Genomic DNA, 14,421 nt, shown 5'->3' with positions numbered 1-14,421 from the left:
GTCAGCTCCAGACACTGCAATGCAGGGAGGGGGCCCAGCAGCACCATGTGACTGAGCAGGGCCAGCAAACCTTAGCAAAAATTGGGGGGGCAAGTAACCCTATGTGCCCCATAATGCATCACCTCTGGCTTCAGCCCAATGGAGGGTCTCAGGGTTTCAGCCCTGTGGAGCTTGCCTGCCGAGGCTCCGTGCTTCAGGAGTGGGGCTGAAGCCCCGAGCCCCAGCTCTTGAACTTCTAAAAATTGTCATATGCGGCTCAGAGGGTCAGTAAATTTGGCCACCCCATTATATGGAAAGCTTGGAAGAGAACAAAATGCTGTTATATCAAGGACCATCACCAGAACAATAAATAACCTAAATAAAAGTACAAGACAACTATACCAGTATAGAACAATACAATTTAAAGTTTCTTAACTTACCTTGGTGTTTGCCATGTCCACAATGTACTGGTCTCCTTTAACACATTCCATTACTGGAAAGCCATCTCTGTCAAGAACTTTAGCTTGAGAGTTACCAGACACAACAAGAATGACATCCCCTGTGCTGCTATACTGTAAAGATTTGATTTGGTGACTGAAAAAAAATTAGAAAACACAACATATGTTTTCATTAAATACAATTTCCTTAAGCCAATTTTAAAATGAAGATGCATCAGTAGTGAGAAAATCCTTAAAAACATAAATGCTCTGAAAATAAACATATAGTATATCTATAGTATTTCTATGAGGCCTCTAATCCCCGCATATTAGTTGTTACACCTGCAGCAAGAGAAATTTTTTGCACAAGTTGTGCCTACCTGATTGTAACAACATTTACAGGGTATTATACATTTTACTTTTGGACAAACATATTTATCATAAGGGTACTTTTGTAACTCCAGATAACAGTAGATAGATGTCACAAGAGGTACGTCTCTTCAGGGCAGAGATGATCCCTGAATCAAGGGAGGCAAGCTGACCCAGCCAGAGGGGCTTGATAGATCTCTCTGGACATCTCTATACAAACTAGCAGAACCTAGTGTTCAGAGAAGGAAGGATTACCTAGTCCAGTGGTTCTCAAAGCCGGTCCGCCGCTTGTTCAGGGAAAGCCCCTGGTGGGCCGGGCCGGGCCGGTTTATCTGCTGCATCCGCAGGTTCGGCCAATCGTGGCTCCCACTGGCTGCAGTTTGCCGCTCCAGGCCAATGGGGGCTGTGGGAAGGGCAGCCAGCACATCCCTCGGCCTGCGCGGCTTCCCGCAGCCCCCATTGGCCTGAAGTGACGAACCGCGGCCAGTGGGAGCCGCGATCGGCCGAACCCATGGATGCGGCTGGTAAACAAACCGGCCTGGCCCACCAGGGGCTTTCCCTGAACAAGCGGTGGATCGGCTTTGAGAACCACTGACCTAGTCCACCTAGGTTAGCTCACGGTAAGTGTAAATTTAGATACATTAAGCAAACCTTTTTCTTTTTGTTCTAATTCCTTTTTCCCTGTGTTTTCAATAACAATCCCAAAGAGCAATAGTAGAGAAGATGTTAAAAAAAAATCTTGGAATGAAGAACTAGTTACAAAGTTTAACTATGAAGCTGCTATTGCAACTCCATAATAAGGTGCAACAAAACAAAACATCAAAAGCAACAAAGTTTCACAAGGAAGTGAATGTGGATTTTAACCCAAGCACAAAACTTGGCATACAAAGTGGAGAAGAAGGAGATGGACTGGTGCCATTGCATAACTTTCAGGAAAAAGAAAAAAAACCCTAAAAGGACCCTTCTCCCTAAAAGGACCCTTCTCCCTCTGGCTGATTAATAAAAGAGCTGGAACACATGCCAGATGAACACAGCTAAGAATTCACTGGATACTGTATGATGGGAATCAATTCTCAAACAAACTTGTGGTCACCATTTTGGAACTGTTCCATCTAAGACAGTAGTTCTCAACCAGAGGTACACGTACCCCTGGGGATATGCAGAGGTCTTCCAAGGGGTACATCAACTCACCTAGATATTTGCCTAGTTTTACAACAGGCTACATAAAAAGCACTAACAAAGTCAGTACAAACTAAAATGTCATACAAACAAAATGAGAAAGTAAGAAATTGTTTCAGAGTAGCAGCCGTGTTAGTCTGTATCCGCAAAAACAACAGGAGTACTTGTGGCACTTTAGAGACTAACAAATTTATTAGAGCATAAGCTTTCATGGGCTACTGCCCACTTCTTCGGATGCATATAGAGTGGAACATATATATACCTCCTCAATATATGTTCCACTCTATATGCATCCGAAGAAGTGGGATGCTCTAATAAATTTGTTAGTCTCTAAGGTGCCACAAGTACTCCTATTCTTTTTAAGAAATTGTTCAGTACTAGTGTGCTGTGACACTTTTGTATTCTTATGTCTGATTTTGTAAGCAAGTAGTTTTTAAGTCAGGTGAAGCTTGGGGTATGCAAGACAAATCAGATTCCTGAAAGGGCTACAAAAGTCTGGAAAGGCTGAGAGCCATTGATCTAAGGAACAAGTTCTTGCAGCTGTTTGTAGAAGTTGATACGCCTCCCTTCAGCTTACACATTCAAAGCTAAAATCGGTCCTCATGGGCAAAATGTGTGTGTATAGGTAGAGTTTGTTTTAATAAATACTAAGCAATTGCACATAGAAACAATACTGAGCTCTGTCTGATTGCAATATTTTCTGCTGCACAGTACCACAATAACATCAGCAAAGTGATTAGAGGATGAGAGTAAAGAATAATCTTGTTATATTAACCATTAAAGTAAAACAGAAATTATCTGTACTGTTATATTAATTTACTGCTGACAAAAATGCAAGTTCAAGGATATGTGACTTAAGAAATAAGCTCCAAATTGCTTGAAGTTTTCTATTTGGTTTTCTATTTTGGCAAGGCTATTTCTTCCTAAGGTACATAGATTCCTGCAGTGCCCAATACAAAATCCTGAATCAAATTTACATGGCAGAATAAAGCTGATCTGTAAAACAAGTCATGAATACTTGCTACTTAGAAAGAGCAATTCCAAGAGCGTGGCCAGAATAAAATGCAAGTTGGTGGTGGGAAGGACTCCATTAATGAGACAACAATTAGTTGCCACGTGGAGACGCCTATATCTATTCTTAACGTTTCAGTATCTTCTTAGCTCAGCATTTGACAAAAAATAGATTATGATTCCAAAACTCCTAACACCCGCCCTAGCAACTGCAGACTGGGTTTCTTAATAGGGAGCTGTCCCCCTACCCTCTTCTCTTGCCTCCTCCCCTTATAAAAATCTTTCACTGCAGCCTTTGGGAACTAGGTATATTCCTCTGGTTATTAAGCTTGTGGTAAATTTTTCAAGCAATAAGTATTCATATTCTATGGGGTTTCCTCCTTCAGATGAAGGAGAATATACTTTTGGTTCAACTCCAATGTAATTTTTTCTCCTATTTTTAAAAGAAGCTGAGTAAATCACTGAAATTAATGCATAATTCAGGTTTTGCTGAAAACTCATGAAAGCAATCTGTCACTTACTAATTTAGCATTTTATGGTTCATGGGGCAATGCCCTTCTGTGGCAACACATATCTGACCCTCTTCCCCATTGCAAATCCGCTAGCTCAGGGTTAGTTATTAACAGTAACTGTATTTAATTCTCCTAACAGCAACTTAAAATAAGCATAAGTTTTGTATACAAAAAATCTCTGGAAAAAAAAAATATACATTTGTTTTATGATGCAAAAGCCCAAAATAACTTCAATGGCACTCTTATATAATCTAGACTTGATGCCAATTCATTACAATCCTTGAGTTTTAATAAAAATTGGACAATAATATATCCAGAATACTGCTTTATAGTCAGAAGTACAAATTTCAGGCCACAAAGAAGGTTCAGCATGCTTCCATGTTCATATTTAATACTTCAAGCAGCTACTGGATGACATGGTAGACTCCGAAGAAGCAGGTTAACTACGCATGATAGCAATTGTGAAAAGGAGATAGGAGAAACCTTTTTGTCTCACAAAGCCTTTCTTAACCAACACAATAAATTACTGTCTTTGGGGAAAATGAAAATTATATATAAAATAATAATTATGTTTATTTTGGGAAGTTTAACATTTTATTCTCTTACATATTAAATTATTACGTTTAATGTTAGTGAACTATAATTAAGGCTGCGAGTCTGTTACCGAGGTCACTGAAATCATGGATTCCGTGACTTTCTGTGACCTCTGTGACTTCTGCAGCAGCCAGGCTAAGATCAAGCGTAGTATCTGTTCTTATCAGTTTAATCATCTTTTTAATAAGCTGCTACACTGATACACTGTATCTGCCATTCTAAAAGAGCTAATGATGCCCCGAGATGCATCCCGCTGCTCTTAAAACACAGCCCAAGATGCCAACCGCTGTCCCACCATGTCCTACTGCTCTGCACAGGCTCCCAGCCATTGCCCTTAGTCCCCCCCCCCCGGAGAACTCTTCAGACCACCAACCCAAAACAGACCCCCGGGGTCTCAGAGACATGGCGAACCAGCAGATCCAGAGGGAAGAGCGAGAACAGGAAGGATCCCCCTGAGATGCTGACGCAGAAAGCTCCCACATCCTGAAACCAGCCTGCCGAGACATCACCGAGAGGAGGAACATACACCCCGCTCTCCAGCCGCCAAGGGGTTGCCCCGCTGTGCTCCTGCCGCCGGAGGAATCTCCAGCTGATCGCCAGCAGCTGCAGCCACCGAGAGTCTGCCCCACCGGGCTCCGGCCGCCGGAGAAACCTCTCGCCGATGGCCAGCAGCTGCAGCTACTGCTACTGGGAGTCTGCCCCACCACGCTCCTACCGTGGGAAGAATCGCCGGCTGATCGCCAGCAGCTGCAGCCGCTGAGAGATTGCCCCCCCACGCCCTTGCCGCTGGAGAAACCTACTGCCGCCCAGCTGCTGCTCCTACCGCCGGGAGTCTGCCTCCACATGTCCCAGCCACCAGAGAAACCCACCGCTACCCAGTTGTTGCTCCTGGCGCCAGGTAACTGCCCCGCTAATCCCCAACACCTACCCCCACGAAAAGACTCTCCTGCAGCTCCGCCACCACTCATGCCGCCAGGGGGCTGCCCCCCCGTGCCCCAGCCACCGCCCATGCCACTGGGAGATTCCTGCAACGCACCCCAGCCGCCGCTGCTTATGCAGCCTGGGGGTCCCTGTCACGAGCCCCAGCTGCTGCTACCCGAGGCGCCGGGGGATTCCTGCCCCGCGCCCCAGCCACCGCTGCTTATGCAGCCTGGGGACCCCCGCCACGTGCCCCAGCCGCTGCTACTCGAGCTGCTGGGGGATTCCTGCCCCGCGCCCCAGGCGCCGCCGCTTATGCAGCCTGGGGACCCCCGCCACGTGCCCCAGCCGCTGCTGCTCGAGACGCTGGGGATTCCTGCCCCGCGTCCAAGCCGTCACCGTTCATGATGCCTGGGGAGCTTCCCGCTGCGCTTCAGTGGGCAAAACTCCAGCCTGCCGCTCACCAGCAGCTCCAGCCGCCAGGAGACTGCCCCACCACGTGCCAGCTGCTCCAGATACGGAGAGATGCCTCCGCTGCACCCCAGTCGCAGAGGGATTCTCCCACTGCTCACCAGCAGCTCCAGCCGCCAGGGGACTGCCCCGCCACGTGTGAGCCGCTCCAGATGCCGAGAGACCTGCCCGCCGGTCACCAGATGCTTCAGCTGCCCAGGAACTCCCCAGCCATTCACCAAGAAGTGCGCGTCCCTCCACATCGACAGGAGCAAGAAGGACTCGGTGCTAACGACGGAGTTCCTTATCCAGGCAAGTCCGTCGTTCCCCTGGCGGAGGGGCAGGCGTACCAGCACCTCGGCACGCCGATGGGCTTCCGCATCCAGCAGACCCCCGAGGACACCATCCAGGAGATCCTGCAAGACGCCGCCAAGAACGACGCATCCCTGCTGGCTCCGTGGCAGAAAATCAATGCCCTCAACACCTTCCTGATCTCCCACATCGCCTTCATCTTGAGAGGATCCACTGTGGCGAAGGTGCCCCTCAATAAGGCGGACACCATCCGGCAACTGGTCAAGAGGTGGCTGTCCCTGCCCCAGAGAGCCAGCAACGAGCTCGTGTACATCGCACACAGGCACGGCGGCGCCAACGTCCCCTGCATGGGCGACCTGTGCGACATTGCGGTCATCACGCACGCCTTCCACATCCTGACGTGTCCGGACGCCAAGATGAAGAACGTCGCGATGACCGCCCTCCGCACCGTCATCGCGAAGCGAATCTGCAGAGCTCCCTCCGACCGAGATATAGTCACCTTCTTGAGAGGCTCCCTTGACGGCGAATTTGCCCAGTACGGGGGCGACATTGCCTGTGGTCCCACGCCCGCAACACCACGCGCTGACTGGGGAAGCGACTGGGCTGCCTCTGGGAGTGGAGCGAGGAATGGCAGGAGCTGGGAGTCCTGGTGCCGTGGATCGGGGCAGACAGCAACACGATCGTCACCCCCGGAGCCAGAGGAGCCCTGGAGAGGTCTCTGAAGGCCGCCGTTCACGCGCGCTACATGGACACCCTGCGGAAAAAGCCAGACCAGGGTAAGGCCTTCGAGGTGACCAGCAAGTGGGACTCCAGCAACTACTTTCTCCCCGTGGGCAGCTTCACCCGATTCGCCGACTGGCGGTTCATACACCGCGCCCGGCTGAATTGTGTCCCTCTCAATGGAGCTGTCCATCACGGGAACCAGGACAAGCGCTGCAGGAAGTGCGGGTACGTCACCGAGACCCTGCCCCACGTTCTGTACAGCTGCAAGCCCCACGCCCGTACCTGGCAGCTGCACCACAACGCCGTCCAGGACCGCCTAGCGAAGGCCATCGACCTGCGCCTGGAAGAGATCGCCGTCAACCACGCCGTCCTCGACACCAACAGCCCGCTGTGCCCGGACATCATCGTCGCGGATGAGGTTTGAAAAAAGATCATCCTCGAGGACGTGACAATCCCGTTCGAGAATAGGACCCCGGCCTTCCGCGAAGCCCGAGCCTGCAAACTCGAAAAGTACGCCCCCCTGGCTGACACCCTGCGGACAAAGAGCTATGAGGTGTACACCAACGCTCTGATCGTTGGGGGCCTGGGCACCTGGGACTCCTGTAATGAGCGTGTACTGAGTACCTGTGGGGTAGGCCGTCGTTATGCATGGCTCATGCAATGTCTAATGGTCTCGGACACTATCCGATGGTCCCGAGACATTTATACAGAGCACATCACCAGCCACCGCCAATACCGAGAGTGAGCCGGAGTGACTTCGTGCACCCACAATGAGGAAGGGATCTGAAGACTTCCTCTGTTGGACCTTATCCCCTGAACCCACCGAACCAAACTGAACTCCACCATATGAGGGTCATCTTATCCTCATTACCCGGCCCGCTTATTTATACCTATGATTGCCTGTAATTCCTGTATGAGTGATGTACCCTCACTGCTTGCTGACTGTACCTTGATTCATCCACCTTATACCCCTCCACTGGGGATATTGCAGACTGTATGTGTTATGCACTATCCAATATCAAAATACTAACATCCCCCTATACTCTGAATGTTACCCCCGATGACTAATAACTGAAGTTTCAACACTCTGTATCATCTATTTTTAAACATTTTCTAATAAAATTTTAAATCTGTTCAGTGCCAGGTCGGTGCCAGGAGTCCTTGGCCTCCTTTCTTGGCGCCAGTGCGCTGCGCATTGAAGAGGAGGTGCTCGGCACATGCTCCGCAGACCCAAGGTCGGACTGTAGGCGGAGGGATGCCTCCATGAGGATAATTCTGAGTCTCTGCTCACGATCCTTAAGGGTCCTCAGCCGAAACCCTTTACAAATTCGGCACTTGTCCTTTTGGTGACTCTCGCCAAGGCACTTCAAGCAAGAAGTGTGGGTTACTCTTCAGCATAAGTTTGCCGCAGTCTTCACAAGATTTGAACCACAGGGACCGAGGCATGCCCTGGTGTCGGGGGAGAAACTGGGGGGAGGGGAGGGCACCCCTGTAACGGAAACTTAGAGAAACAACTATTACTACTACTATTACGAAAAACTAACTATATACAAATCATGATAGGTCACTGCTAAAGGCACTTGCAGAAGCAAGAGCGACGGAAGTTCCAACTAGCCATCACTGGCAGTAAGAAGGGACTACGGGGGGGAGGGGAGGGTTGGGGGTTCGGCTGGGCCCTGTATTGGATGCCATGAAGGCAGAACTCCAGAAGGTGCCCAGGCCAACCCTACAGATACAACTAGGGGAAAAATCTTCCGGCTGTCATGCACGCAGCGCACACACACACACACCTGATTGGAATTGACATAAACAAGCACTTGAAGAAGAACCCACGGCTGGCCCAGGGCAGCTGACTTGCGCTTGCAGGACTCAGGTTTTGGGGCTGAAGGCTCTGATGACGCTCTCCTCAAAAAAATATTAGTAATTATAGAAGCCCTATTCCTACTAAAGCCCCTACATGAGACTACCATCAATCATTTTCTTTCTTTATTAGCTAGCTTTCTACGAGTAGGAGGGGTGGGGGAAAGGGCACATTCTATCAACCTGCTGCATATAATAAAGAAACCACATTTGCATTTGTCTTGAGAGATTTATCCTATAATTAGCTTATCTGATACCTATGTTTGCTGTGCTAAATATTTGAATAGTACAGTTTGCTGAGCCAGCTCAAGAGAAAATATGTATGTCTTTCAAACAAAGTGTGAAATACAGGCAGCATGTAACTATCTCTATCCACATTTTGTCTAATGCAGAAATATTAGGGGATAGTAAAACCTTTCCAACAGAATCGTCTTGCAACTTACAGTTTATTGTAGCTAGAAGCTGTAATACATAAGAACATAAGAAAGGCCGTACTGGGTCAGAACAAAGGTCCATCTAGCACAGTATCCTGTCTACTGACAGTGGCCAATGCCAGGTGCCCCAAAGGGAGTGAACCTAACAGACAATGATCAAGTGATCTCTCTCCTGCCATCCATCTCCACCCTCTGACAGACAGAGGCTAGGGACACCATTCCTTACCCGTCCTGGCTAATAGCCATTAATGGACTTAACCACCATGAATTTATCCATTCAAACTCCTCAGGTAAGGAGTTCCACAAGTTGACTATGCACTGCGTGAAGAAGAACTTCCTTTTATTTGTTTTAAACCTGCTGCCTATTAATTTCATTTGATGACCCCTAGTTCTTGTATTATGGGAATAAGTAAATAACTTTTCCTTATCCACTTTTCTCCACATCACTCATGATTTTATATACCTCTATCATATCCCCCACTTAGTTTTCTCTTTTCCAAGCTGAAGAGTCCTATCCTCTTTAATCTCTCCTCATATGGGACCCGTTCCAAACCCTTAATCATTTTAGTTGCCCTTTTCTGAACCTTTTCTAGTGCCAGTATATCTTTTTTGAGATGAGGAGACCACATCTGTACACAGTATTAGAGATGAGGGCATACCATCGATTTATATAAGGGCAATAATATATTCTCAGTCTTATTTTCTATCCCCTTTTTAATGATTCCTAACATCCTGTTTGCTTTTTTGACCGCCTCTGCACACTGCGTGGACATTTTCAGAGAACTATCCACAATGACTCCAAGATCTTTTTCCTGACTTGCTGTAGCTAAATTAGCCCCCATCATATCGTATGTATAGTTGGGGTTATTGTTTCCAGTGTGCATTACTTTACATTTATCCACATTAAATTTCATTTGCCATTTTGTTGCCCAATCATTTAGTTTTGTGAGATCTTTTTGAAGTTCTTCACAGTCTGCTTTGGACTTAACTATCTTGAGCAGTTTAGTATCATCTGCAAACTTTGCCACCTCACTATTTACCCCTTTCTCCAGATCATTTATGAATAAGTTGAATAGGATCGGCCCGAGGACTGACCCTTGGGGAACACCTCTAGTTACCCCTCTCCATTCTGAGAATTTACCATTAATTCCTACCCTTTGTTCCCTGTCTTTTAACCAGTTCTCAATCCATGAAAGGACCTTCCCTTTTATTCCATGGCAGCTTAATTTACATAAGAGCCTTTGGTGAGGGACCTTGTCAATACAGGGGCAGTTAAGTCAGAAAGATGGTCTCAACACATACCATTCACAAGGCTGAAGTGATCGAAAAGCTTGAAGAGATGCATCCATTCCAGCAAAGTCCCAAAGCCGAACATCATAGTCATAGCCTCCAGTTACCAAACGGGCACCTGAGGGATCCAAACCCAAAGCAGATACCTACAGACAGACAGACCAAAAACAATTCAATGAAGATAATTCAGAGGTAGTCTGATCTTCCTCTTTGTACTCTTTTTTTAAACTGTAACCAGTGCACAAAATGGTACTAGTCTCACACAGCCATATTTCACAGTCATTGCTTTAATTTGTTCCTTCCACATGTCAGCCATGTAGTTCCATTTTTTGGAGAATTTCTATCACCTCCTGTGTGAAGTCTGAATTGTGTACAGGGAAATAAAAATCACCCCTTCTGATGGCATCATTTCAGGAAGAAAAGTTAATTAACAAAATATTATTTAATTTTATTTCCATTTGTTCGGGGCAAATTATTTTATTTCTGAATGTAGTTGTTTTAATTTCTCTTACTGAAGAAATGTAATTTCCTTTTCCATTACCCATACCAGGAATACTAATATTTCTAGTAAGATACTCAGCAAATGACAATGAAAACTGTAGAGAGCTAATTAAAAAAGCATTATTAAGACTAGATGATGCATATACCAAGAGAAGAAAGCCATCATGGAGAAGTAACAACTCAAAAAACTTGAAAATTTACTGGAAAGGTATCGTGCTAGTAGCAAAATCAATAGTTCATTGCTATAATTAAAACATTTCTAACACCTCAGTATAAATTATTGCCCTCAAGTTTCAGTGAAATGCAGCATTTCTTTATAATGAAATAGTCTACAAAATTATGACAGATGTTTAAAACTGCAATTAATGTGCAATTAATGTGTATTTAAGTAATTACACACCAAGAGTTGTCAAACTTTTCATAATATGGAGGACATTAATAGAAAGTGTCTCATGGATATCTCCCCTTCCACAGGCAATCACATGGATCATACTCCCTCCCTTTATAATCATAAATTATGGCATCAATAGTAGTGAATTGCAACATCCTTGCAGCAACTATAGAAATTGCTTCTATGGGAAAGGACTACTTATTTTTCTGCCTCTAAATGTCTTCAATGCAATAAATTGTGTTTTCAAACAAAGAAAAAAAACAGAAAAATTTTACCTATGACCCCCTAATTTTTATTCTCACAGAAAGTCTGTCTAAAATCCTTAGAGAGAGGAAATGAACTGACATTGTGACAGAAGCAAAACTGTCAGTCAAGTAAGACATTAAGCCTTGTCCAACAACTCAACCAGGGCTGGCGCTTCTATTTAGGCGACCTAGGCGGTCACTTAGGACACCAGGATTTGGGGGGGCAGCATTTTGCCACCCTCGACAGCAATTTGGCAGCGGGGGTCCTTCCGCGCTCCAGGTCTTAGGCGGCAATTCTGAGGCGGGTCCTTCACTCGCTCCGGGACCCGCCGCCGAAGTGCCCCGAAGACCGGGAGTGCGGAAGGACCCCCCCACCCCCGCCGCAGAATTGCCGACGACGACCGGGAGCGCGGAAGGACCCCCGCCTAGGGTGCCAAAAACTCTGGTGCCGCTCCTGAACTCAACTCTCCAGAATAAGGTCTCCTATAAAGGTATGAACAGCTAACTCAGTAAACAGAAGAAATCAAGAAATCGGAGAAATGATGAAAAAATTGGGTTACTGCAAATTAAATCCAATTTGAGGGGGTTAGGGTTGGACAGGGTTCCCCTAAGAATGGAAATTAGCAAGTAAGAGGTGAAATTTCATGTGTTAGGTCCAAAGTTCACCATTTAATCTCTTTCAGGTGCTTCAGGTTAAGGCAGAATGAGGGAAGAATTTCGACCCAGCGTAGATGGTATTAGCATTGGGGGAAAAGTTCTGGGCTATGCCACGGATTACCTTTTCATCCTCAAATACATAATCAGTAAAGCACCCAGATCGGAAGCCTTTTTGCCACAAGGAAGACTACCCTAAGCAAGAGGAAATAAAGTGACTTGAAGAGATGAGCCATGAGGGCTTGAAGAACAAGTTTTAGACTTCAGAAAGAGCACTCTAAGACCTTGGGAAGATTCTGTAATTTAACTACCCTAAGGAAAAACTAAGTGCAGGAGAGAGATTAATTTAGATTGTTTTCTGGCATCCAAGAGCTCTTGCCAGTGCTTAAGGGTGAACTCTGAAGAAGTGAGACAGAGTGTCAATGGCCATATTGTTTTCATACAGCAGAGTAGTGCCTATTGGAAACATGTTTACAGAAGGGTAGAGATCAACATATTCTAGTAATGCCTGCTGTTCAGCAGCCAAGCAGTAGGTTTCAGGAATGGGATGAAGGACAGGGCTTTAATGAAGAAGATCTGGAAATTTTAGTAGAAGCACTAGAAGCTTTACGGTCAAGAGGAACCATGACCTTCTGCAGCAATAAACCCCTTGCTAACAAGATATCAAGAAAAGGTAATACATGAATTCCCTTCCAGTGGTGGAAGGCTCTAACTACATAGACCTCTACCTCGATATAATGCGACCCGATATAACACGAATTCGGATATAATGCGGTAAAGCAGCGCTCCGGGGGGAAGGGGCTGCGCACTCCGGTATAACATGGTTTCACCTATAACGCGGTAACATTTTTTGGCTCCCGAGGACAGCGTTATATCGGGGTAGAGGTGTATATGTTTTTCTGTAAATTCTGTGGGAGTAGTGGAGAGTTCATAGGGAAGTGTGTATATGGAGCTGTAAATATTTCTTCTGGTAGCAAAAGCATAGAAACCTGTGGTGAGATTTCCAGATTTTTTTAAATGTAAAAGCAGTCGTCTCCTAACGTGATATATGTCAAAGTCCCCAGCATCTTTGGTTATCATTATACATGTCCAGGATTCCATCCTGAGACCTACCAGAAAAATCTAAGTTGTGTAGGAAGTGATGATAGTGATTAATCAAGCAACTTCCTTTCTTCTGAGTCAGTACTAAACCAATCACCCGGCATCATTTTAGGAGTGCATTGCTGCTGGAAGTGCCATCTTTCAGGTGAGATATAAAAAAAAACCCTGATAACCCATTACATTTTTCACAAGAGCAGATATTTATGCCCAGGGTCTCTACACAAACTGGAATTTGGCTATTACATCCTGCTTACCTAAATTCCCCATGGAGTTTCAATTGAATACAGCATTTTTCTTCATTTTCGATCCTAAACTGTTTAAATATATCACTGTACAAGGGGCCATCAAAAGGTCCCAGGCCCCACGTAATCCTCAGGCCGTCCACTAGGATGAATTTCACATTTAGGACAATGATAAACAGAATGTGACCACTTAATGATTTCCCATTTCTGGAAAAGCTAACTGTTTAATAATTTAAATATCTTTGGACACCATTCACCTTGTTTAGGATTTGTAGACTGTAGAGTCTGTGGACAAACCCCATATTAACCATGCATTCAGTTAATATTCTAAAATGGGCTTCTCTGCTACAATTACTATCTATACTGTCCCAGCTGTGATTTGAAAAGTTAAAAAGCATGATGTTCAGAACATCTCTTTATGTTCTTTTTCCCATGCTCACCTAGTGTCAAAGCTGTCAGGAGAAAATTTATCTCTGCAGTTTCATTGGGAAAAAGTAACTCCTATTACTCTATACAAGCAAGGCAACTGGAAAATTAATCAGGTTTCTGGAAAGACTCTTTAGCTTGGGAAATCTTTTCTGATTCATTTCAGCTGCACAGGAATACAGTCATCATCAGCCTAAGATCATTAGATTGAAGAGATACAGATGGGATATTTAAGTTTAGATGAAATACATTTAATAAATGAAACTCTATTGACTATGTCCTGAAAAAAGCTATTGAGTTCTACTCATTTTTAAAGGATTGTCATTTTACTGTATGAATGTGTAGATGAGTAATTTCATTATAAATAAACTGGATAGTCCTTCTGTGGGATAACAGCTTTTTCCAGTAATCTGTTTTGTTCATTCGATGCAATCTATTTGTACTGTATATACCTAATCTGCATCTCACCTCTTCTCAAAGTGATGACAGCTGCATTCTTAGGTAGTCAAAATGTTTCTAAGAGGCTTCCCAGACTGTAATTCCCAACAATAAACATTTTAATTAGAAATTACAACTTCCATTTTAAAATGCCACACAAATATAGAAACTGAATTAAAGAAGAAGCACTGCACAACTTTGGACATGGATAATACAACCTGTTCTCTACAATGTTGTGCCTTTGTTGTTTTATTTTTTTGACAAGCATTGATAATGCCAGACATTCGTACTAAAACTTTATAGCATATATAACCTAGTTCAAATTAAAAGTATATTTAAAATATTGACTGAAAGC

General features: G+C 45.1%; 1 protein-coding gene across 1 annotated transcript in view; it reads right to left on the bottom strand.

Annotated features, from left to right (window-relative positions):
* WDR70 (WD repeat domain 70) overlaps positions 1–14,421 on the bottom strand; it is a 252,518-nt gene that overhangs the window by 156,475 nt on the left and 81,622 nt on the right. Inside the window, exons 7-8 of the mRNA XM_034773141.1 lie at positions 10,081–10,214; positions 420–573 (exon numbers count right to left, since the gene is read on the bottom strand). Of these exons, the coding sequence (XP_034629032.1) occupies positions 420–573; positions 10,081–10,214 (288 nt within the window). The remainder of the gene's footprint in view (positions 1–419; positions 574–10,080; positions 10,215–14,421) is intronic.

This window comes from Trachemys scripta, chromosome 6, assembly GCF_013100865.1.
Source record: "Trachemys scripta elegans isolate TJP31775 chromosome 6, CAS_Tse_1.0, whole genome shotgun sequence".
Lineage (NCBI taxonomy): Eukaryota > Metazoa > Chordata > Testudines > Emydidae > Trachemys > Trachemys scripta.
The sequence above is the reverse complement of the archived record's forward strand: the minus strand, read 5'-3'. Positions and strand labels throughout refer to the sequence as shown.